This window comes from Bacillus rossius, chromosome 12 (assembly GCF_032445375.1).
Source record: "Bacillus rossius redtenbacheri isolate Brsri chromosome 12, Brsri_v3, whole genome shotgun sequence".
Classification (NCBI taxonomy): Eukaryota; Metazoa; Arthropoda; class Insecta; order Phasmatodea; family Bacillidae; genus Bacillus; species Bacillus rossius.
In genome coordinates, this window is record NC_086339.1 from 54,384,671 (window position 1) to 54,409,225 (window position 24,555).

Consider the following 24,555-nt stretch of genomic DNA (forward strand, 5'->3'; position numbering starts at 1 on the left):
TATATCATTTTATACAGAAAAAATAACCACACAAAGCGCTTAAGAAACTAATAGCGGGACCAGAACCCTCACCCAACGTTTACACGAGAGGTTTTTTTTTATCCAAATTTTGACGCCCCAAAATATAAGTGCGACGATTAAGCGCGTGCGTCAAATATGCGATAAAAAGGGTATTTATTCTCTGCTCTCTTGAACTGTGCATTTCATGCTTAATATGTTGCTTTCTGAAGATGTAATAAAAACAAATTATTAAAAACCCAGCTATTCCAAAATATAACCTCTGTGAAGTTTAACTGTTAAAAGGTTTACTTTACACTTTAGGTATGTATTTGTTAACAATAACTGCTATACTATAAATTAATGTAGATTGTTCAAATAGGATTGGAACACAAAAATAAAACGTGAGCCAGAACACCAGAGCTATATGTTAATGCTGGCAAATGCTATTTATTTGATATATCAAAGGTATATAACATTTGTAGTTATGTGTCTGCTGGCTAGGGATGGTCGGGTACCCGAAATTTCGGGCAGTGTTTCGGGTATCAAGTATACCCGAAATTCCGGGCGGGTATTTCAGTGCCCGAAAATATCGGGCACCTTGGAAAACGGCAATACCGCACGGCGCAAGTAAACAAAGCTTCTTTTTTTTGGAACGCGCGGCAGCTGCAGGAACATGCCACGCCGCCGCCGGCCCGGCACCAGCCGGTGAAGTGAGTGTGCGTGAGAGATAAGATAAAGAAGGTGCCCGGTCAGCAAGTGTGTTTGTGGGAGGGGGAGACAGATATAAGAGAGCGAGCCCTGCAGCAAGCGGAAGTGGTCAAGGTCAGCATTTACCGTTACTCTCGCTGGCTAACTAACGATGCAGCTGGTCGCCCGCCTCTCTCTCTCTCACACACACACACACACACACACGCGCGCGTACGCACGGCGGATGCTCACTGCTCAATAGTCACAAAGTAGTGTTCAAGGCCGGTGGAGCTGCTTGCTGTGTGCGAGAAGGATTATAAGCTGACTTTAATTACACACATTGTAGTTGCGTGGCATTTGCAGAAAGTGGTTGTGAATTGTTTCTATTTAATTCATGTCATTATTTTACCAAAATCGATACCAGTGAAAGTGTAGGTCAAACAATCAACAGTGACAATGAACCTTCAAGCAGCTACCCAAACACAATTTAGTTAATAAGCACTTTATTTCCAAGATTAATATGCACTCTATTTTTTAGTTTAATGTTTAACTTTCATATCAGTGCGGTATAGTAAATAAATAAAAACAGTTCAGGTTTGTCAATGCAAACTTAAGTACGACTATTTTATGTTCAAAATTTATTTCATTAACTGATTTTGATGCCCGACCGAGATTGCCCGAGCCCGAAAATTTTGGACAATTACCCGCCCGAGCCCGCCCGAAGTCAAATTTCTCTGCCCGACCATGCCTACTGCTGGCACCCTTGTCTTGGGGGAAAAAACCCTTCTTTTCCTTGCCATTGTGAATTTTCAGATGTACGTACGTAGTCCTACAGTATTTTAGTTGCCAACTATTCCATGATGGCAAAACAAAAAGTATTTTATATTGCTGAGAAAGATTTTTATTTATTTCATTCGTACGTAGAAAACCCAAAATTACGCATTTTCAAGAGGCTCTAAAACATCATTGTCATGAATCGTGAGACAGTCGCTGTGTTCACCTGTACGTCTGTATTGCTGTGTTGTCCAGATCATGTGTTTAGGATCATTGTTTGCCTGTTGTCACTGTGTTGTTCAATATAATTTTTGTGCTTATTTACTGTTCTCTCCGCAGCTGTCTCATCATTGTCAACACTGTGTTAGTCATACTGTGATATATATTTTTTTTCTTCCCTCGGAATTTTCTGAGCAGTGCATGCATTAACTTTTGACATCAGTTGATGTTGGCTTGTTTTCTCAGTGTTTACACATTCATTACCGTGTTTTCTCCTATAATCATCGCACATTTTATTCTAAAATCAAGTTTGAGAAGTAGGGGTGCAACGATTGAGCGGGAAAATTTTTTTTTGTTAGGTAAAGTATTCATAAAAACAACCTGTTCATGGAAAGTATGTTTATTTAAAAAAGGTGGAGTATACAAGAGCACGCCAAACAATCTATATTAATAATTCCTTAAACAAAACCTTTCTTCAACTTTAAATAGAAAAACCAAAACTGTAATGCGAACGCAAGCCACTAGAATCTGACGTGAACTAACGTGTCGTAGTACACACTTGCCATGAAAGAATGCAAGCTTTCAAATGTAGTTAACTCGGCACCTGACACAGAGCGCGCGTTGCATCCAATCGGCGAGATATCGATATTCGTCTACGTGTGTGCACTCTATACGGGAAGCAACATAACCAAACATGAATGATGCGCTGGCTACATTTTTATAAGTGGTACGCTGCGGTAACGCAGACAATCAGATAAAGGAAATGCCGTTTAAAAACGTCTTTAAAAGAAAATTTACACGTCAGACAACTTTGTATTTCCGTTAATTAAATAAACAAGTGGTAATGACCGAAATTAAATTTTAGATTATACCTACACGGCGGCGACGCAGACGATCAGATAAAGGAAATAACGTTTAAAAATGTCTTTATAAGAAAATTTACACGTCAAACAACTTCGTATTTTACGTTAATTTATTAAGTAAGTGGTAATGACCGAATAAATATTAGAGTTTTACTTTAAAATACATTGTTTTATACGGAAAAGATACCTACATAAAACCCTCGGCATCTACTAGCGGGACCAAAAACATCATTGAACGTTTACGCGAGAAGTTTTTTTATCCCAATTTTGACAGCCTAAAATATGGTTACGACGATTGTGCAATAAAACACGGTATTTTCGTCAGTTATCTTCGACATACGATGTAACCAACGGTAACGCACCGGAAGTCCTCGAGAAGGCGACTGCGGCCCGCCGGCTTGTCGAGGCCGGCGCCCGCGCTGGCCGCTCGGGTGGCACCGCTGCTGATCTTGGAGAATATGGAGCTGCAGGAGCCGAACATGGCGTTGGAGGGCAGGCCCACGCCGCCGTTGCGGAACTTGGCGGCCTCGGCGCCGGGCGCGGCCGACAGCACGCTCCTGGCACTCGCCCCGGTCATGAGCGTGCCCAGCTGCAGGTTGGAGCTGAGCGCCGGCGGAGGGGTGAGGGAGGCCGAGGGCAGGCCCAGGGGGCTCTGCGACGAGGTCACCACGGTGCCTGCGCGCACACCACCCGGTACCTCACAGCTTTCACATACATCACTAATCAAGTATTTGCATTTTTAAGTAACCAAACAATATTTTTTCACATATGTTATAATGAGACTTTACTGTAACACACAATTCTCCAACCTGCACAATTAATACATAGAGAAATATATTTCAGGTAAAGAATAACAAAAATTGTTTAATTATGCTTGACCCATGAAAACAAAATTGAAATGGCACAAAAACAGACTTATTCTTACACCGACCAAGCAAAGACGCTCTGTCATTTTAATTACCATATGAATACATTACTTTATAAATTCACGTAAAAACATTTACCGTAATATATGTTGCAACAGTGTAGTAATTGAAAGCAAACCGCCACAAAAAGTTTTAGATGGAACACTGAAAATAAAGTTAAAAGTGCATATTTATATTAGTGTTGGGCCGATTCCTAAAATATACCGATTCCGAATCCATTTTCGATTCTTAAATTAAAGAGTCGATTCTTCGAATCCGATTCCGATTCCTTAATTTTTATCTGACAATGTTCAACAGAGAATACTCAGAAAAAAAAAGTTTGTATATGATTTTGAAAAGGTAATTGCGTTGTGTTTCATTTTCTGTGCAGAAATTAACATTATATACAGCTTATATAATGTTAAAAAGTATATTCATTACCATCAAGTTACGCTACCTTGAATTTCTAGCACAATTTGGCCTTTTAACCTTGCATATAGTTAGACGAAACACGTGTTCAAACACTGACAATAATCAAAAATGTCTTATGACATAAATGGTAAATAATGTTATAACTTAACCAACTTTAGATACCTTACATTAATTAATTGTAAAAAAAAGGTTTGTACGGTTAGGTTAAGAATTTTATTTTCAAGCACAACTAAATAATGATCCAAATAAAATGACAATATAACCTTGTTTATACATATTTCAAGGGACCAGGGCGAAAAAAAATTAAAAGAGGGAAATGTAAAAATAAAATTTTATTATCTCACTATGATGGAAATGACAAGAAATAAATATGCACCACACTAAAATAAAATGTCAGAGATGCTTACGTTTTAATATATTACCTAGAACTTAATTATCTCACTTGAAGAAAAGAATAAATCCATCCAGTCTTGCAGTTCTTCACAACCGTAAAGAGAAAATAAATTTTCGGTTCTTGAGTAAGAAAGTTCTGTGCATGTTTTAGCATCTCAAAATATTTAGTGTTGTGCGAGATCTCGAACTTCGAGAAAAATTTCGAGAAATACCGTATTGGTCCGAATATAAGGTGACCATTTTTACATAAACGAGAGATGCAAAAATTGGAAGTCGCCTTATTTTCGCACCCAAGACGTCAGAACCGCAAACATTAGTTCCAAGCTGAAAACTACAGTAGAAACATTGTTTAACAAAATGTTCACAATTTTTTATATTAACTAAAACTTTGTTACCTCACACGGGGAAAAACGATAAATCCACCTAATATTGCAGTAATTCACAATTGTTTGAAGTTGAAAATTAAAATATTTGTTCTTGAGTAAAAACGTGAATGTTGAAGCATCTCAAAATGGCAACCTTTTATTTTACAATTCATATTTGTACTTTGTGTACAATTGCGTGTTAACATTTACGGTAATTTATCTTCAGATTTTTAACGGAAATATTTGTACTAAAATATCACTGTTATTTTCAGAACGATTGTTTACGTTTACAAACATTTCGGATGTAATGTTTGGAAATTCACGGCTGCCAACTGTCTTTCCACAATATTTCTTTGTTGTAAAACGAACATTGCCGAACACGCACGAAGACGCCATATTAAGAGGAATTTGGTACGTTGCTTCAAAAGCTATTTTAATAATCCACTCTTTATTTATGTAAAAACCTTTCATAATTATCATAGATTATTCTTTCAAATTCATAGAACAGACTCTCTCTGTCAGAGAGTAATATGGACAAATATACGCGGTCACGTAACCGAAGTTATTCTTGGCAGTATGCTTCATCATGTCAGCTAGCCACTTGTTTTGTTCCGGCAAGATGCATTCTTTGTTTGCTTTTTTTACGTTTAACACACTACTAAATAGTAATACGCCTTGTTCTGTGGTAATATGTAGCTTAAGTCAAACGGAAAGTTAAATGCTGTATTTTAAGAGGGATTAATAGCCATTGTAAAAATTTTAAATTCGTAGATACAGTAAAATGTGAAAAATGAACAATCACACATCGGTGGAACGGCGGGGAACGAGCCCTAGACAAATAAACAGCTCTGAAGATGACAATTATGCAGCTTCATTAGAGTAAACATACGAAAAAATTTCTAGTGTAATACTTAAAAATGTTAATATTTTCTAATTGTTTTCTTTTGACTTTTAGGGTAGGCCATTCAAACTTATTTTAAATAAGTAATGTGATAAATATACATTAATTGTTATACATAAATGCAAAAACGATTTATCAACACAAAATGTATGTCTAATGAATTTTCACATTAATTTCTACCAAAAATTATTTTTACATTTGTTTGGCCTCCTGAAACTGCAGGTCGCCTTATATTCGGGCCAATACGGTATTGCATTCTCGAACAGCGAGCGAAAAAAATAATTTCTCGAAAAAAAAAAACGAGAAATTTTTTTTGGTACCGGTAACAACTCAATTTGGTATGGAAACAAAATTTGATATTGATAGTTGTATTTTTATATGTTGAACATTACATACACAATGCCATTATTTTAGTTTAAATGTTTTAAAAATACCAAACGTGCCTGCCTGTTTGGACGAAAAATGATTTGGCGGAACACAAAGCAAACATGATGCAATCATTAAGAGATATTAGACTAGCCGATAGTCAACCATCCAAAACCTTTATCAATAACCGAAACTGTGAATAAAAACTGTCATATGAAATTCCAATTTATCCTAAAAGAATAACTGCCGTATTTAATTTTTTAAATTACGTAAGCGTAATACATAATAAAATACGTTCGAACCTAACCTACAAAATTGGTTTTGTTTACATACACGTTATTACGGTAAAGTTAATAAAAGCATTACCTTTCATTTAGTCATAATATTTTGTTCGGTAATGTTTAATAGCATACTGAAATGTTGATTATTACGGAAAAATACAAAATTTACTTTTTAACGAACAAAAGAGAATGGTGGTCATGCTGCCAGACCGAGTCTGCTTCGCTGTTCCGTTTCTTATTTCATAACCAATAAAAGACTGCGCAAGTCATGTGATTATTAAATGAACTGGAATGTAAAGGAATGGATTGAACACGCAGAACAATTTCCGTCCTTGTATTATGTAAAATTACGTGAATGTGTGTGTTCAAACCCGTTGAAAAGGCAGAATAAATAGTATGTTCATCCCATTTCCTTTTCCACCTTTGTTTCACTCAGTTGTAAGACGTCACGAGTAATGAATCCCGCTAAAGCCTCCCATGTAACAATTTCTTTGTTTTCATTACAGTACCAGAGTTTCCCGTTTACGCGAGCTACTCTGCGGGTATGAATAAATAATGTGACGCCTGTAAAATGTTATTAGGAATATGAGAATAATTTCCCAATACTGCTTTATCTCTAACTGCGGCGTAACCAAGTGGAAAAAAAAAAGTGTTGCGGGAATATAACAGTTTAACAGAAGTAAACTTTGTTGTCAAATTAAACTTTAATTTTACGGTAAAATGGAAGATGTGGACATATCAGTGTGGCAGTATTACACAAAATGTGGCGATAAGTCAACGGGAACCACAATTAACATGTTAGCTACTAGACTTTTACCTAAGTGAGTGAATGTTTATTTATAATTTAGTGTAGGCTTACATAACGTGTGGTGCATGTCAGTTGTGCACAGGCAACTAAATTGACATTCTATATGATAAACAACAGTTTTATGTACAGAACAATATATTTTGAAAGTGATATCTACAGTAAATCTTGATTATTTAAAAATTTCTCATTCTCGTCTCGTTTCTCGCGAGAAAAATATTTTCTTTCTCGAAAATTTCTCGAGGCCTAAATCTCATTCTCGCACAACCCTAAAAATATTTAAACTCTTCAAATAATAGCGTGTCAACATTTAATTCATTTCAGAAATTTATCGGAAACAATTCTGTTAAACTAACACAACTACTTTCAAAAGATTGCTTATGTTTATGTTTGGTAATAAAAATTTACGAACGTTTCAGCAGCAATGTTTGGAAATTCAGATTAGCCAACTGCCTCTCCAAAATATATCTAACGTAAAACGAGCATCGCTGAACACGCACAAGAACGCCGATTTACAGCAATTTGGTTATGTTGCTTTTAAACTTATTTTAATATGGCCACCACTGTAATCCACTGTGAATTTGGGTAAAATCTCATTCAAAAATCATTTCGAAAGAATTTTTTAGAAATTACGTTGCAGCAGCACTACATTTAATAGTAAACCTTCAAAAATAATTAGACAAAACCATAAATGTTAAAAGAAAATTATGTAAATGTAAACGGCAAGTAAAATAATGTAAACGTTAGCTATTTGATCATGGCAGCTACATTTGCCATTGTAAACAATCTTTTTTTTTGTGCTACCTGCCATGGTAAACCATACGGCCATGAACCAAATCTTTGGTAACGTGAACGTTTCACATCTCTGCACTTTAAACTTTAAAGAATATAATGAAATGATTTTTGAATGAGATTTTACCCAAATTCACAGTGGATTACAGTGGCGGCCATATTAAAATAAGTTTAAAAGCAACATAACCAAATTGCTGTAAATCGGCGTTCTTGTGCGTGTTCAGCGATGCTCGTTTTACGTTAGATATATTTTGGAGAGGCAGTTGGCTAATCTGAATTTCCAAACATTGCTGCTGAAACGTTCGTAAATTTTTATTACCAAACATAAACAATCTTTTGAAAGTAGTTGTGTTAGTTTAACAGAATTGTTTCTGATAAATTTCTGAAATGAATTAAATGTCAACACGCGATTAATTGAAGAGTTTAAATATTTTGTGTAAGAAAATCTCACCATAAAATGTGGAAATTTTGAGATGCTAAAACATGCACAGAACTTTCTTACTCAAGAACAGAAAATTTATTTTCTCTTTACGGTTGTGAAGAACTGCAAGACTGGATGGATTTATTCTTTTCACCAAGTGAAATAATTAAGTTCTAGGTAATACATTAAAACGTAAGCATCTCTGACATTTTATTTTAGTGTGGTGCATATTTGTTTCTTGCCATTTCCATCATAATGAGATAATAAAAATTTATTTTTACATTTCCCTCTTTTTATTTTTTTTTCACCCTGGTCCCTTGAAATATGTAAAGTCAAACCTCTATCTATCGAACTCGCATGTATCGATTGTCCGTGTTTATCGTATACTTTCTATGGTCCCGGCAAAATTGCCATACAACTAAGGTTAAAAAAGTCCGCTTGTACCGATCTTCGAATTATCGTTTTGTCCGCATTGATCGTACAAAATATGTGGTCCCGTCACTATAAATTATAATAGATGACCGTTTAACCATAAATATTTTGCAGAAATAACCATTTCTTAGAAAGAAACCATCATAAAAACAGTAACGATAGTATACAGTAGTAAAAATCAACTTAAATCTGCAGCCAAGTAATGGAGCACGTAAATATGAAGAAAAGACAAATGAACAACAACTTACGAAGAAATATCGATGATGTACCATAACTACAGTACAAACCCAATTGTTATATTAAGATAATTACCATAAAAAGAACTAAAGATTCTTTGTCGATACCATAATTACTACAGAAGCACGATAGCTAGCACATTTGCACTACAGTTACCGTAACAACCGAGATGTCTATGTACCGTGACGGTAATGTATTTATTTATGACATTTATGACATTATTGAAAAAAAGGATGTTAAATTTTTATGTGTACGTTTGGCACATGTTGCAAAGAAATAATGTGATCTGAAAGAGAATGCAGTACTACTAAGAAAAGTGAAAAGGGTACTCGTGGATTTTTAGGTTATGGTAGTCTCTCTCGTTTTTCAGTAATATCGGCCGAAAATTAACAAGCGTATCGGAAGTCGGCAGAAATGCAGATTCAACTAAATATTGGCAAAATCGGCTTCTTCAGTACAGCTCTAAATTTGATGACACGAGTAAACATATTTCAGACTTCAGGATATTGAAAATGACTAATTTCCACGTAGGTTTATTGTGCGTATGTTTTTTTTTTTTGCAAGTGTAAATTGAATTAAGTAAAACACTTCAATTTTTATTTATTTTTCAACTGATTTAACTTTAATGACAAGTAACTGATATATTTCTGACACTAATTTTGAGGTTGAAATATTATTTTTTAAAAATTCTTAGAGTGAAGTCCACATCTATTGAATGTCCGCATCTACTGAATTTTTTTGTTGGTCCCCTGAAAAACGATAGATAGAGGTTTGACTGTATAAACGAGGTTATATTGTCATTTTATTTGGATCATTATTTAGTTGTGCTTGAATTTAAAATTTTTAACCTAACCATACAAACCTCTTTTTTTTACAATTAATTAATGTAAGGTATCTAAAGTTGGTTAAGTTATTACATTATTTACAATTTACGTCATAAGACATCTTTGATTATTGGCAGTGTTCGAACACGTGTTTTGTCTAACTATATGCAAGGTTAAAATGTCAAATTGTGCTATAAATTCAAGGTAGCGTAACTTGATGGTAATGAATATACTTTTTAACATTATATAAGCTGTAAATAATGTTAATTTCTGCACAGAAAATGAAACACAACGCAGTTACATTTTTAAAATAATAAACAACCTTTCTTTTCTGAGTATATTACTCTGTTGAACATTGTCAGATAAAAATTAAGGAATCGGAATCGGATTTGAAGAATCGACCCTTTAAGTTAAGAATCGAAAATGGAATCGGAATCGGTATATTTTCGGAATCGGCCCAACACTACTATGTACATAAAAAACTTCGAAAAATGCAGTTTTTTTTCATATATAGAGGCAGTTAAAATTACTGGCCCTATATTAAAATCAGTTATTGAAAAAACATCACATGTAAATATGATTTATTGTGCATGATGCATTATAATTTTACCACCGTGAAATTTTTTTTTCATGCTTTAAGCAGCACCCAATTTCCATCCCACTACAAAAGATATTTTTTTTTCTCTTAACATTTACAATTGTTTAAAAATGGTTGCATTCGTTTAACAGAAGTGTTTCTGCAAGAAACTGATACAATTGAAAATAAACACACATAATAATTCACTCAGTCTGAGAAAAGATTAAGATTTTTTTTTACAATGAAAGAAAAACATACCTTTTCAAATGCTACGAAATACACAGAAAATTATTTTAACAAAAAGAGATAAAACCAAGTTTTGCTAGTTTCCACTTTAAAAATATTTCAATGTTTTTCTCCCTTGAAATAACTATATATTAAAAAAAAGAGATTATACTGTATGCACTATCACTAGAGGCACTGGAAAATAGCGTTTATAATGGCTGTTCATAGCTTTTATATTTTGCCATATAGCATTTATATAGCATTAACTTTAATTCTTCTCCCAGTTTATGCGGATGTTGCAAGCTTTGCACATAAGTATGTTAGTGTTACTAACATAGAAATGGTGCGAGTTGTATTGCTCTGCACGTGAATGCACGGTTAACAGATTTTGTCCGTCCCATAATACTGCATTGCACGCGAACACGATACAGAAAACCGACTTTAATAACCTTAATTTTATTGTGAATAGCAGCGCAATATTTTAGTTTCACAGATTACTGTTTGTTTTTCGGGTTAGGAAATTCGGAAAAAACCAGTTACGTTCAACAAATGAGCGACAAAAGCATAGAGCTACATTGCTGCCATCTTTCTTTTTTTCCCGTTAAAGTTCTACCAAGTTTGACTGAAGTAGATTTTTGTAATTTTTTTTGTAGTTGCCAAATATAAGCTGTGTGTGTTGTAAATTTAAATTAATGCATTTTTATATTTTAGTTGTCATTTAACAGTAAATAATTTGCTTGTGTTAATATCAAACATGCACGCACGCACACGTTTGCAAACATGGCCGCTTCAATGTTTTCACTTTCTTTCCCGTGAAAATATTCATGCATGTAAATAATCATCTCTCTAGCCGTTTACATTTGTTTGAGTCGTACGTTACGTTTGCCGTTAACCAAGTTTCCGTGCGAGCCTATGCGTATTTAAATTGTGTTTAGTGTTATTTACAAGATTCATAGATCGCATTTATTGTTTACATGGCTCGCCATCGTCCCCGTTTATTAGGTAATCTTCAAACACGGTAAAAATATGCATAAAATAAAGAATGTTCTTTATTGTATGAGGTTAGGCCGTTAATAATAATAAATGGTTTATTTAAAAATATTAGGTAAACCTAAAATTTACTGGAAATTTTAATATTAGTTGAAATTGCAATACTTCTAAAAACAGGATTGTAGCGTTTATTTGTCGATAAACCATTTTGTCGCTTTTATTCGCGCCTATATTGTTTTTACAATTTCCCAGTGCCTCTAACTATCACTCACAGAGTGAAAGTAGATATAATCATGCCAAAAAGAATACTTAAAATCACAAACCTAGAGTTCCATAGCTCTGAGGCCACTTCCCTCGGCTGTAGTCCAGCGAGGGTGAGAACGCTGACGTGTTTCTGTCAAACGAATCCCGTCTGCCGGAGTTAGTGTTGCCCAGCCCCAATCCTACAAAAACACCACCAATATTTTCTACGCCATCTGTAAAATCAATAATTTCAGTAACATTACCTGACCAGCCAGAGAAAACAAGGTTGAGCTTTTCATACAAAAACCCATGACAATTTCATATATCATAATTAAAATTAAACTTATTAAAGCACTAGGGTTAAATTATGTTAAAGTAGGAATCAAAATCTAAGAGAGAAAATTAGTTATATTACTTAAAAAAAATTACTATAGACACTAAATCATTTCAAAAGTCTGTGCAACTTGAATATTTTGTTTTCCTTTAATTTTGACTGTGTACCAATGAATTACAAAAAAACTACGAAAAATGTGACAGTTGATCCATTTTTTATTGATATTTCATTTGTTAAAAATCACCTCGTATTTTTACCTTGAAATGTTAGCAATGTAGAAAGAACAAAAAAATTGAAAATGCTTTGTTCCTCATATAAAGTTAGGTAATATTTTCAATAGTGTATATTGCAATAGTCACAGTAGCAGATTGATTAATGCACTTATCAACAACAAATGTGACCAAAAACAAAATTACAATAAAGGTCCTGAATATAGAGTAAATATGTTTGTAATGCAGCTGAACTAAGAGTTGGTTACCCTGATTGCAGTTAACAATTAACATGGGTTTATTAAGAAAGTATGAGATCTATGGGGCAGTATTTTGCCAAATTCCAAAAGGCGGCAGTATTCATAAATGTGCTGTGCTACACAAGTTTCTCAAATCACAAACACGAGTCGGCAGTAGGTAGAGCCCGACCGGTGAGGTGGAGTCACGCCTGGATGCTGCTACACCCTTCCTCAGATGTCACGCCCATGAATTAAATAAAGTTATAAGATACCACGTGAGCTAATGCTCTGAAAACAATTATAATAAAATGCAACCGGTAAAAATAAAATGGAATTATAAAGTTTGTTTTTGGGGGGGAGGGAGGAGCCCCATGAGGGGGGGGGGGGGAACCTGGAACCTCTACTCCAACCCCCAAAGCAAACCAAACCAAACCAAACCAAACCATTGCTAAAAAGTCTACATTCACGCACTTTATTTTATTGAGTGTGCAAATGTTTCTAATTATATGCTGTGCAAGTGCAAAAGTGCTATTAACATGCAAAATCAACACAAACTTAAGCCCCTACTGCAACAGGAAAAGGTGTGGACAGCTTCTACAAAGCTATTGTCGGAGGCACCATGCTACACAAAGTTAAATTTTGAGATCATCAATGTGTGTTGCTTTCACGGACTAATAAATAACATCTTGAAGACAGAAATAAAACTGAACATTATTTCAAGATATAACACTATTATCTATAGTAGTTAAATATGGTGTGTTAAAGAACAATAAAATATTAAAATTCGCAGAAGCACGGCCATACTGTAAACAACTCTGACACAAAATAACTTGTGTAATAGTTTCGCCAAAAATATTACTTATTATTATAAATCCGTATTCGCAATAGCTGGAATAAACAATTCAATACACCAATGTACTATAAATATCAAATGTTTTCAAGACAATGAAGCATGACAACATTAACACGAAACAAACTAGTGCTCTCAATTTGGTTTATTTTCATCAACTGTACACTACAAATTCCTAGTAACCTGAACAATATCTTAATAATTGTTCCCAATTATAAGAAATAAATTCTAAAAAAATTCAGAGACCAGAAATTCATTTAAAAGCTAACTTGAGAAATTTTTCATGTGGGATCATTTTATGTGTTGTCAATGCACTTGCATAACTAGCAAAATGAACATATCTGTTATGAATAGTAGCAAAATTACACTAAATAACTTTTAAAAAATTTATCTTTCCAATCCGCAGAAATTCCCCCAAGATACACGCTGCACCACCTTCATGCTTGTGTCAAACATTGCTGCAATACATTTCAGACATTAAGGCTGCCCGTGACGACAAAGGCAACGCGCCCATCTAGCTCAACATTTGTATATTTCCCTGCCTGATCGTTAGACCCTTCTTCCACTGCGAGTCCAGGGGCAACAAACGTGAGACACAATACGCGCGAAGATTGTGTTGCTATAACCGGTTCCTCTCTCAAACTGCTTTCCGAAGGTGTAGCACAGACATTCTGGGCTAGTTGAACAGAATAATACGTTTTTTTCATGTGCAATGTCGCAGAAAAAAAATTGGCTATTCTCAAAAGAAAATACAAGTCTACGAGTAAGACCATGTATCAGAAGATCATCAAGAAAGAAAATCTCTCGTGCTTAGTGGAAGAAAAGGAAGCAACAGCTAGTTCAGTAAGTAAAAATCTTACAGGAATTAATTTAAAAACACGCATTTTGTATTAATTATTATATCTAATTTAAGCAAGGGTATGAAGAGAGTGAATAAGTTATTTTGGTATACACGATTCAATGCCCTAATAGAATGCAGCATGCATTAGACAACTCGGACTTGCCAACAAATTATGCTAAACAGCTGTAGGTATCTGAAACAACTCATGGCTAGCTTAGGTTCTTACTACTTGTTTACAATAAGAGTGGCTTATGAGTGTATAGTGTTTTATTTAATAAATAATAAGGGGATGAAATGATTTCATAGTAAATGCTGTGTCGTCCGTTTACATGATGTAAAGGTTAACTAAAGCAATAGAAAAGTATCCAATTAGAAATATATATATTCTTAAAGTGTAAAAACAGTTTAAAGTGAAGTTCATTGTAAGACCTTGATAGTAAGTGTTACAGTTCTTACCGAAATAATTTTTTAAGAGAAACTTTTTGCTTGTTATTTATAAAGGATTTTTGCAATGGGTGGCAAGTTACTTATTAAATAACTATTGTTTACATCGCCATTGCAGTGTATACGCACTGTCTTGAGTTTCTTCAATGCATTTCGGTAAGAAGTACTTGAATAATTTGCATCAGTATTTTAAAAGCTCCCGTTCATGGTCTTAAACATGGACAGTAATATGAATTTTAATTCGATAACGTAACCATGTCCACAAAATGTCTGTATGATGAGCCAGTGTGTTGAAATCATGGAAGAGAATACAGACATATAGTGTATATGCATATATATTTTAAAAATACATATACCCAACCATTATACGCTTCATTCACAAAATTTCACAAAAAATCTTTGTATGAAATATAACATGAAAGTTATATTAAACTTTCAGGAGCAATGCGAATGACTTGGCTGCAGCTACACTGTCGCCCATGCCAGGCCAAAATAATACAGGCTCGTGTTGTAATGAAAGCTGTATTGTGGGTGATATATCAAGAAAAAATTATTTAAGGTAACCACAATTGTGAGCACTACAAGAAATATTTAGGGGCAGCCATTAAGTGGTTTATTGACATCCACACTGCCAATCGGGTGTGTGCAATATTATGAAAGTGTCTTTACTAAACTTTTGAAGCCAATATGCAATTATTTCTAAAAATAATTACATCACAAAAATATTTTAGCAGGGTCAACTATATTTCAAACATATTATCAGTGTACAAAATATAACAGAGTTAGTAAGGAAAATTGTTTTACAATTTGTTTTTCTTCTAGGAATGTACACCAAAAAAATTCGTCTACCAACAACGAGCAAGACAAAGAAGGAAACATCAATGGTTGCACAATATCAAGATACAAATGAAAGCGAAAAAATACTTTATACTGCAGATGAGCACTATGGTTTGGTACGGGCAAAGGAAGATCAACCATATATTACGATTACAGCATCAGAGCTTGAGGAAGAGAAAAGAAGTTTCGTTGCTAGTCTCATGCGGACCGAAGAAGAGCGAAATGAGCTACAGAGAACGACTTTGTTGCAATACAGATGTCACTTGTGGAATAAAGAGAGGAGGAAGTTACTAACTGCTTCCCATTTCGGCAGGGTTTGTAAAATGAGGACTACTAGAAACTTAGTTCATTCTTGTTACTTTTGTGCTTTACACTTCCCACTGGATGACATGAAATTATCGAAAAAGACGCTTTCTGGCGCGAAAAAATGGAAGCATATTTGTGCAAGTATTTTTCTTATTATTTCACATATAATTATTGAAGAGAGCAGTAAAATGTGTAGTTCATACAGTGGTGCTAAATAAAGTCTACATTTATATGCCTCTACGGTTCTTTTTTTTTGTAACACATCTTTAACAGTCAGGTTTTTATACCACTGATATCCATTTACAACATATACATTGCATTACTCGTAGTTTTTTCGTAAGCTATTTTGGTACACACACACATTTACGACCCAAATATGTCTTCTTATCAATAGCTTAACATATACAGAGAACTTGCAGTGTTAAAATAAAAATATAATTAATGTTTATGTTACACAGATACAACATACCTAAGCGAATTTATAATGATGTTTGTTTCAGATTCGACAAGGAATGTCTGCTGCAGGAAATAGTAAACCCTCAGTTTTCAAAAAGATTTGCCAAGATGAATATTTAGGATCCCTTATACATAGAGACATGCAGTTTTGGGGTTTATTTTATAGCAAAATTCGTTGTTATTTACCCTTAAAAGTGGTGTTATCATACATCAAAAGCGGTGTTATTTTTTAAATAGTTTTAGCACTATAAATTTAAAAAATTAAGCTAAGCATACCTTGAAATTTTGGACACATTCTTGCATTGTACAGTTGCACTAGCAGCAGTAATTTACAATCGAATTTACACATCACTTTTTACATACAGTAATTGAAAATATTTTAGTACCTAAACCAGCAAGAATAAATATGAAGTCTCTAAAATAGTGACATAAACACATGGAACAAAATCCTCAAACTTTAGCTCTCGAAAGCAAAAGTAGCCATGATACACAAATTAGCCTCACTTAAATTTGTCCTGCGGTCTGTTAAGACTGTGTTATAAGAGGACAAAAATCGTTCACAGTCAACGTTTGCAGAAGGCATCCAGATGGCTTCAAGGCAGCTGGAAGCAAACAATGGCTGTGACAGCTTTACTACATTCAATGACTTCACTACGTCCACTGAATTGTCTGTTTCCATTTGTTTTGTAACAATGTCCTGAAGCTGACCAAAACCAGCTGTTAATTCTTCAGTGCTTATGGAGTAGAGACTATGGACAGTTTTCAGTTTCTGCACCATTTCTGGGTTTAATTTAGCAAGCAACAAACTTTCCTGACTAAAAATTTGAATTGCTTCAAATCTCTTTCTACTTGGGTCAGTTGTCATGAGAGAGTTCAGTTTGGAAAGGGCTTGTGTTGCTGTTCTTGTGATGGACACTTTAGCTTCAGCAGCTTTAGCGGGGGGCATGTTAGACAAAGCTCTACTGGTTGCCTCAAAATAAATGCCACGAGTGATGTTTTCAAATTTTTTTTTTATACCTTGCAAGTCCCCATATAGTGAATGGGCAGTTGGATACAAAGAACCTTCAAGTTTCTGTATTAGCTCTACAAGGCTCTTGGCATGCTCTTTCACAAAGACAGCTTGACAAAGAATGAGAGAAATGTCATTTTCTGTGAGTGAACACAGAAACTCAACCCCTGAATTTTGTGTTGCCTTTAGTTCATCAGTGTTGCAGAAATCAACAATGTCATGTATGTAGTCTGCTACATAAAAAACGCTGTTGAACCAGGAATTCCATCTAGTAACAACAGGAAGTGGGAACAATGGACGTTTCTCTCCATGCTTTTCTTCAAGAAAGCTAGCATACAGGTGCCTTCTTTTCCTGGTGTTGTTGAACACATTTTTTATTTTGCTCATAGCATTGTTCAACTCAGGCAACTCTTTCACCCAGACATTGCCAACAAGATTTAACTTATGTGCCCAGCACTGGACATGCGTTAACTGGTCTCCAAGGATTACTTCGAGAGTACTAACAGCCTTGGTCATATAACGAGCAGCATCGGTTACTACTGAGAACACATCACCATACTGTACATTGTACATTTTGAGTGAATCTAAAATTGCCCTCACACAGTTTGTGGCATTAGCAGCTTCAAGAAAGTGAACTCCTGCAACAAATATTTCTGGTTTATCCTGTTGAAGATTCAGAATTCTAAATAAAACAACAAATACACACCTACCCATTTTATCTGTTGTTTCGTCGCACAGTATGTCAATTTTTTGTCCTTTAATGCAGTTTTGGCATCTTCAATTCTGCATTTGGCTATGTCCCCTACATATTTCTCACAGACTGTTCTCGCAAGTGGCATGTCTCCAGCACCTTCGATGTATTTGTTCAGCCATGCCCTGATATTAGGATCATCAAGCTTTTCAAGGGGTATATTTGCCTTTATAAAGGTCTCTGCTGTTTCCTTTATAAATTCCAACTTTTTGTCTTTTTGGACATTATTTTTTGCTGTCTGAAACGCTGAAGATATTGACGACTGGCGTTCAGGCGCACTAGATGAGCCTTGCAATGAAGAGAGACGCTTCTTGTGTTTTTCACTGCCTACATGTTTTTCACATGAGTCTTTCCTATCCCAAGAGACGGTGACATTACAGTGACGACAAAAAAGTGTGGTTGAATCACTAGCATAAAGTCCGTGTTGAGAAAATTCAGAGGCTCGCTGTTTTGCAGTTACCGGCACTTTAGGCATTTTAATAGGCCTAATGTTTTAGCCGACCTTTAAATTGTACACCTTTAATTTATTTCACAGACGTTGAAAACTATCTGTAACAAAATTCGACCCGTTAAACTTTAACTTGCGCACAACAGAATGTTACGAATCGTCACCGTGTTTGCATTTTAAATTTGGTATTTGGTTAATAAAAATGGACGCAATGGACAAACAACGCTAAAGACTATATAAGAAAACAACGCTTCGAGAAACAACCTGCTGTAAACACCGTGATAATCGACTGTCCAGGCGAGCCGAATATCAAAATACAGCAAAACCCCTTATTTGCACTTTTCATGGGGACAAAGTAAAAAAGTGTAAAAAGCGGGAAAGTGTAAATAAAGGGAAAAGTAAGAAATACGTTAAAGTTAATTAAAATACAGTCGCATCCTGCAGCGTTCAGAACGGGCTACATTACACAGTAAAAATAAATAAAAAAGGGGCGCAAATTGATGAAAATTTACCGTCAATTGCGCGCCTTGCGCGGAGAAAGGTCATTGTACTCGATCATCTGTTGTTACAGTGCGGCCTGCGGCGTCTGTTCTCTGAGCTGCGCATGCGCAGTATAACTCATTCAATGCTCCGCCCAGACTCGTGACCTTCCATCAGCAGCCAGCCAATAGAAGCGAGCTTAGCGGAAAAAAATATAAGCTCCACCTCCCGTGTACCAGTTTTGTCCAGTTCTAATACCAGTTTATTGGTATACGCACCCGCTTACTCGCTGCCGTGACATGTTCAAGTTTACGTTCATCTTGATGTCTTGATACCAATAATTAATTATTTACGATCCCCACAAATAAATGGTTAGTTTAAAAAATATGCGTCAACAGTATAATACTTCCGAAATTATATAATACGTATAAAACAGTTACCAAGATTCCACTCATTTTATCTTGTGAAGTTCATGTCTCGTACCAGTATTTCGGCTAAGTTGTGACATAAATACAGTATCAGCACTTACAATGTTACGATCAGCCACGTAATATTTCCGACATTTCCGTTACGTTTCTATATTCGTGAGTTTACGTTTTTCCCTAGTACATTTTAGATTGTCTCCTGCTGTAATTACTCGGACTTTTACACGCCTAGGCTTAAATTGTTACATGTTTAGAAATAAAAGCAACTTTTCATGTTATAAAATACACTGTGTGGGTAGTTATCTTTGGTTTTTTGTTGTTTCACGTTTGTTACTGTATTTACAAATTGAATTGCTGTGTTAGAATGAGGAAAATGTTCTGACTGTTCGCCGAAAATTCAAGGATTTCGCGTTATTATCCAAAATGTGAGAAATTCGCGTTATTCTTAAAAATGTACTCAAATTCGCGTAAAAATTTGTTTTATCGCAATCGCGAAATATGCATGTCTCTACTTATACATAATAACAGCCCAACAAGAAGCCCAGAGGGCCAAGGAAGAAAGACTTGTGAGGAGCTGTAAATGAATATAGAGTGAACCACAGCTTAATACTTGTATTTTGCACCACTTTAATGTAATAAATATAATTTCAAAAATAAATTTATTTTTCAAAACACACAAAACGTTTAAAATTTTTTCTTGTGCATCCCAATATTTAAAATCGAGCATAAAAATTAAAAAAATCAAAGTGAAAACAGTATTCCAGATTCATACAAATTCGCTGATATTGGGAATGTTGAGGTTGTGTTCCAAGCAACTATTTTGCTTACGAAAATTAACTCTCACGTGATATACAGTTTAAAGGAACGGAAGTGTGTTTTTATTTCTGGAATTTGAGTTCTCTTGAGTTTAATGATTTTTTTCATGAAAGGCTTTCTTACTAATGTATTGAAGGAGGAATTTAGAGAACAAGCCGTTTTGATTACTTTTATTGTATAACTTATTCGCAATGTTCAATAACAGCAGGAGCCGCGGAGATCAACTGGTAAAGACCCTAGCCTCCCACCACGGCGATCCGAGTTCGAACCCCGGTGGGTTCCATCCCCAGACCTTTGCATGTGGGAATCGTGCTAAATGATGTCGCTAGTCCGCGGGTTTTCTCGCCCTGCATAATAACACGCTTCGATAAAAGTATCCTCAAAACGAAATGTTTTAAATATAATCTTGCAATTAAAAAATTAAGAAAAGGAAACAAATTATTTGTGCTACTGTCAACAAACCAAAAGGCCATTGCCGATAATCCGTCTCGGTTTCAGGAAACGTGAGTCGCCACTTTCTTATCGCTCGCATGTCTGCTCCGCATTCACAAAAAGTGTTGGGGATAGAAGCAACATATCTCCACAAACTGATGTCCTGTTTTCATGAGAGAAAATATTTAAATTATTTAATTTTGATTACTAGTTTTACAGGCTGATTATTATTCAAGTAATGTTCAAGCTGCAAATTACTATAGAACATGGTAGGGTGTGAGTCTAAGACATAGCTTTTTGTGGTATTTATGCTGCATTCGTTCACTGCAATCAAGAAAATAATGTTTAAATTGGCTTTTTTCCATCATTTTTTGTTCAGAAATTTTAAATATTTTTAAAAATATAAAAAGTCTCATACAATTATACGACATTATATTACTTACTTCCAAAATGTTTATAGCTTTAACTTCATTCATTCTCCCAAAAAAGATCAACAACGGTACACATGTTTCCCACTATTTAGCCCACCGTACCCAGCAGCCTTAAGATATTTTCTTCTCAAACTCAGTTTCTATTTTTCAAATCTGACCTACAGCAGACCATTCCAAAATAATGTGTTATATCACATAATAGTAGAGGTCGGCGGGTACCCGGAAAGACGGGTATTTATCGGGTAGTTAAATTACCCGTGGCTCGGGTCGGGCACTTTTTAAACCCGAAAATTTTCGGGTCGGACGTCTAATAAAGAAAAAAAAAATCTTGGTTAACTTGCCGTTGCCGTGTCCTGCTGCCACGGGAAATGACCTGCCGTGTCTATATACTATGCTGAACACACAATATATTTGCTCAAATAAAAAAAAATACCGTGGGTACTTTTAAGTCTAGATAAAATTAGCTAATAGGCCTAAAAACATTGTGAAAAACGTAACATTTATAGTCGGCAATGAACATTTTAAATCAAAAAATATACATAATTTATAACATGGAAAGTTGTTTTTATTTCTAAACATGTAATAATTTAAGTCTAGGCATGTAAAAGTCTTAGTAATTATAGCAGCAGACAATCTAAAATGCACGAGGGAAAAACGTAAACTCACGAATGTATAAACGTAACAGGAATGTCGGGAATATTACGTGGCTACTTGTCTGATACTGTTTTTATGTCACAACTTAGCCGAAAAATACTGGTACGAGACATAAACTTCACAAGATAAAATGAGCAGAGTCTTGGTAACTTGTTTTATACGTATTTTATAATTTCGGAAGTATTGTACAGTTGACGCATATTTTTATACAAACCATTTATTTCTGGGGAACGTAAATAATTAATTATTGGTATCAAGACATCAAGATGAACGTAAACTTGAACATGTCACGGCAGCGAGAAAACTGGTGCGTATACCAATAAACTGGTATTAGAACTGGACAAAACTGGTACACGGGTGGTGGAGCTTATATTTTTTTCTGATAAGCTCGCATCTATTGGCTGGCTGCTGATGGAAGGTCACGAGTCTGGGCGGAGCGTTGAGTGAGTTATACTGCGCATGCGCAGCTCAGAGAACAGAGAGAGCCAGCCGGCGGCCACGCCGCGCCGTAGCAACAGCTGATCGAGTACAACGACCTTTCTCCGCGCACAGGGCGCTATTGACGGTAATTTACATCAATTTGCCGCCCCCCTTTTTTTAATTTTTAATATTTTTAGTGTGGCGCAATGCGTATGTCTAAAGTAGCCCGTATTTGTTCTGAACACTGCAGGATGCGACTGTATTTTAATTACCTAACTTTAACGTTCTTACAATTTTTCATATTCAATTTTTTTCCCCCCCGAAAATCTGTACGTACGACCGAGGTGTACGTACGAACCGGGGGCCGTACGAGCGAGGTTTTACTGTAATGCTGATTTGAACACGTTTTTAAATTCTAAAATAATGTTTTAACATTTTAACTACAATAAGCCGTTTTCCAAGCATCGCCAAAACAGCAAATCATTATTTGGGAATACCTGCCACAGAAGTATCCAGTGAGCGTGTGTTCTCAAGTGCTAACAATGTTGTGACACACAGGCGGGAACGGCTGTCAGCAGAACATGTAGAAGAACTGGGTTTTTTTGCATCAAAATAAAAAATTAGGCAAAGTAAAAACTGTTTGAAAGGGTTGTTTTTTATTTGAATTGCAAAAAAAAAATCATGTTGAGCAATGCTTATTTTGTAATTTGATGTAATGTTTTAACTTATATTTATTATTTTTTTTAAGTGTATTTAAGATACAGTAAAAACATTTTGCAATAACAATTTCCAGTTTCATCAGGTATGTTAGAAAGACAATACCCGACCCGACCCCGAATTTTTTGTGCAATTATCCGACCCGACCCGACCGGGCTTAAAAATCCACTACTTGAAGACCTCTACATAATAGTCACACCGTTATTTTAGGCCATCAAAATTTGGAGAGAAAAAATTTCTTGCATAAATGTTTCACTATGTTTTGAAAATTCTGAGCGCTTTGTGTATGTAGTTTACCCGGATAAAACAATGTATTTTAAAGTTGAAATCTAATATTCGTTCGGATATTACAGCTTACTTATTTGTAATTAACAGAAATACAAAGTTGTCTGATGTGTAAATTTTCCTTTAAAAACATTTTCAAATGTTTAACCTTTATCTTTTCCTCTTCGTTGCCGCTGAGTACGCTCATAAAAATGTAGCCTGTGCTAGTTGGCATCATTGATGTTTGGTTATGTTGATTCCCATATAGAGCATGCTCACGTAATAGATTAATGATAGCTCATTGATTGCATGCAACGTGCACGCTGTCTGGTGCCAAGTTAACTACATTTTATAGCCCACGCTTTCACGTGGTGTGTATTACGACGATAGTTATGCAGTCTGACACACGTTCGCGTCACAGTTTTGGTTGCTCTATTTAAAGTTGAACAAAATATTTTTGTTGCACGACATTAATTTAAATTGTTTTGTGTGCTTTTGTAACTGAATTTTTCCAGGTTTTCTTTAACACAATTACAACATTCCACGAAACTAAAAAAACTGCATAACAATACATTGACGGGTTTCAAAGTATTTCAACTCACTTAAATAAGTAAAAAAATTACTTTCTTCCAGACGTGGCCAAAGTGACTTATTTGATGACAAATAAAACATGCTGCTACAAATATTTCACACACTTACTTTTGCAAAAACATTAGTAAAAGGAAGCTCCCATCAATTTCGCAGTGACTCAACTTTAGCGTTTATTGCACTTGCTTCAGAACGAGCCAAATCCAACACTGGAGCCTTCTTCAACTGCAATGCCTTGATCTCCTCTTCAACTATTCTTTTTTCTGCCTTCTTCTTGTCTGTAGCTTCCTTTCTTTTTGTTTTGTTTACAGGACTTCCTTACGTCTACAACTAGCATTTCTTACATACCGTAACATGGACTTGGTGATATCAACATGCTCTACACCTCCAGAACATTGAACAAAGTCGTACACTTGTTTTTGAGCAATTAGTGTTTCTTCCTGCAAGTTTTCAGTCAGCAGATTAGAATTCACTGAAAATCCTCTTTGCAATGATGCACTTCCATTGGAAAGTACCAACATCATCCTCACAAACTTTAGAAGGTATGATTTGGCAGCTACTGTATGTGCCTTAAGAATGAGCATCCACAAGTGATCAAGGCCCCCGTGTTCTTGAGAAAAAGACGAGAACAGTGCTTCAGAATCTTGCGAGAAACATACAAACTGATATGATCACTCAATGTTATCAGCTTCTTGTCCTGATAGCCACCTGTTAAGAAGACATCATTCTAAACTGTACTTCACACTATGTTTCCTCACACCCGAATTTAAAGTCACAGTCGGACATAAGCAGGAAATTCCCTTGGTAAGTTTGTACTTCAGGGGACTTTTGTCTTGAAGTTTTTTTAACATAACCTTTAGACAAGTCCTAAC

The 24,555-nt window shown here is 35.3% G+C and overlaps 1 protein-coding gene across 4 annotated transcripts in view; it reads right to left on the reverse strand.

Annotated features, from left to right (window-relative positions):
- Nucleotides 1–24,555, reverse strand: part of LOC134537950 (maternal protein pumilio) — a 448,094-nt gene that overhangs the window by 52,538 nt on the left and 371,001 nt on the right. For 2 of the 4 annotated variants that reach the window (XM_063378958.1, XM_063378961.1), the window contains 2 exons: nucleotides 11,813–11,965; nucleotides 2,906–3,218 (listed from right to left, as the gene is read on the reverse strand). In XM_063378958.1, the coding sequence (XP_063235028.1) occupies nucleotides 2,906–3,218; nucleotides 11,813–11,965 (466 nt within the window). The remainder of the gene's footprint in view (nucleotides 1–2,905; nucleotides 3,219–11,812; nucleotides 11,966–24,555) is intronic. The other 2 variants (XM_063378960.1, XM_063378959.1) reach the window with 1 other exon arrangement.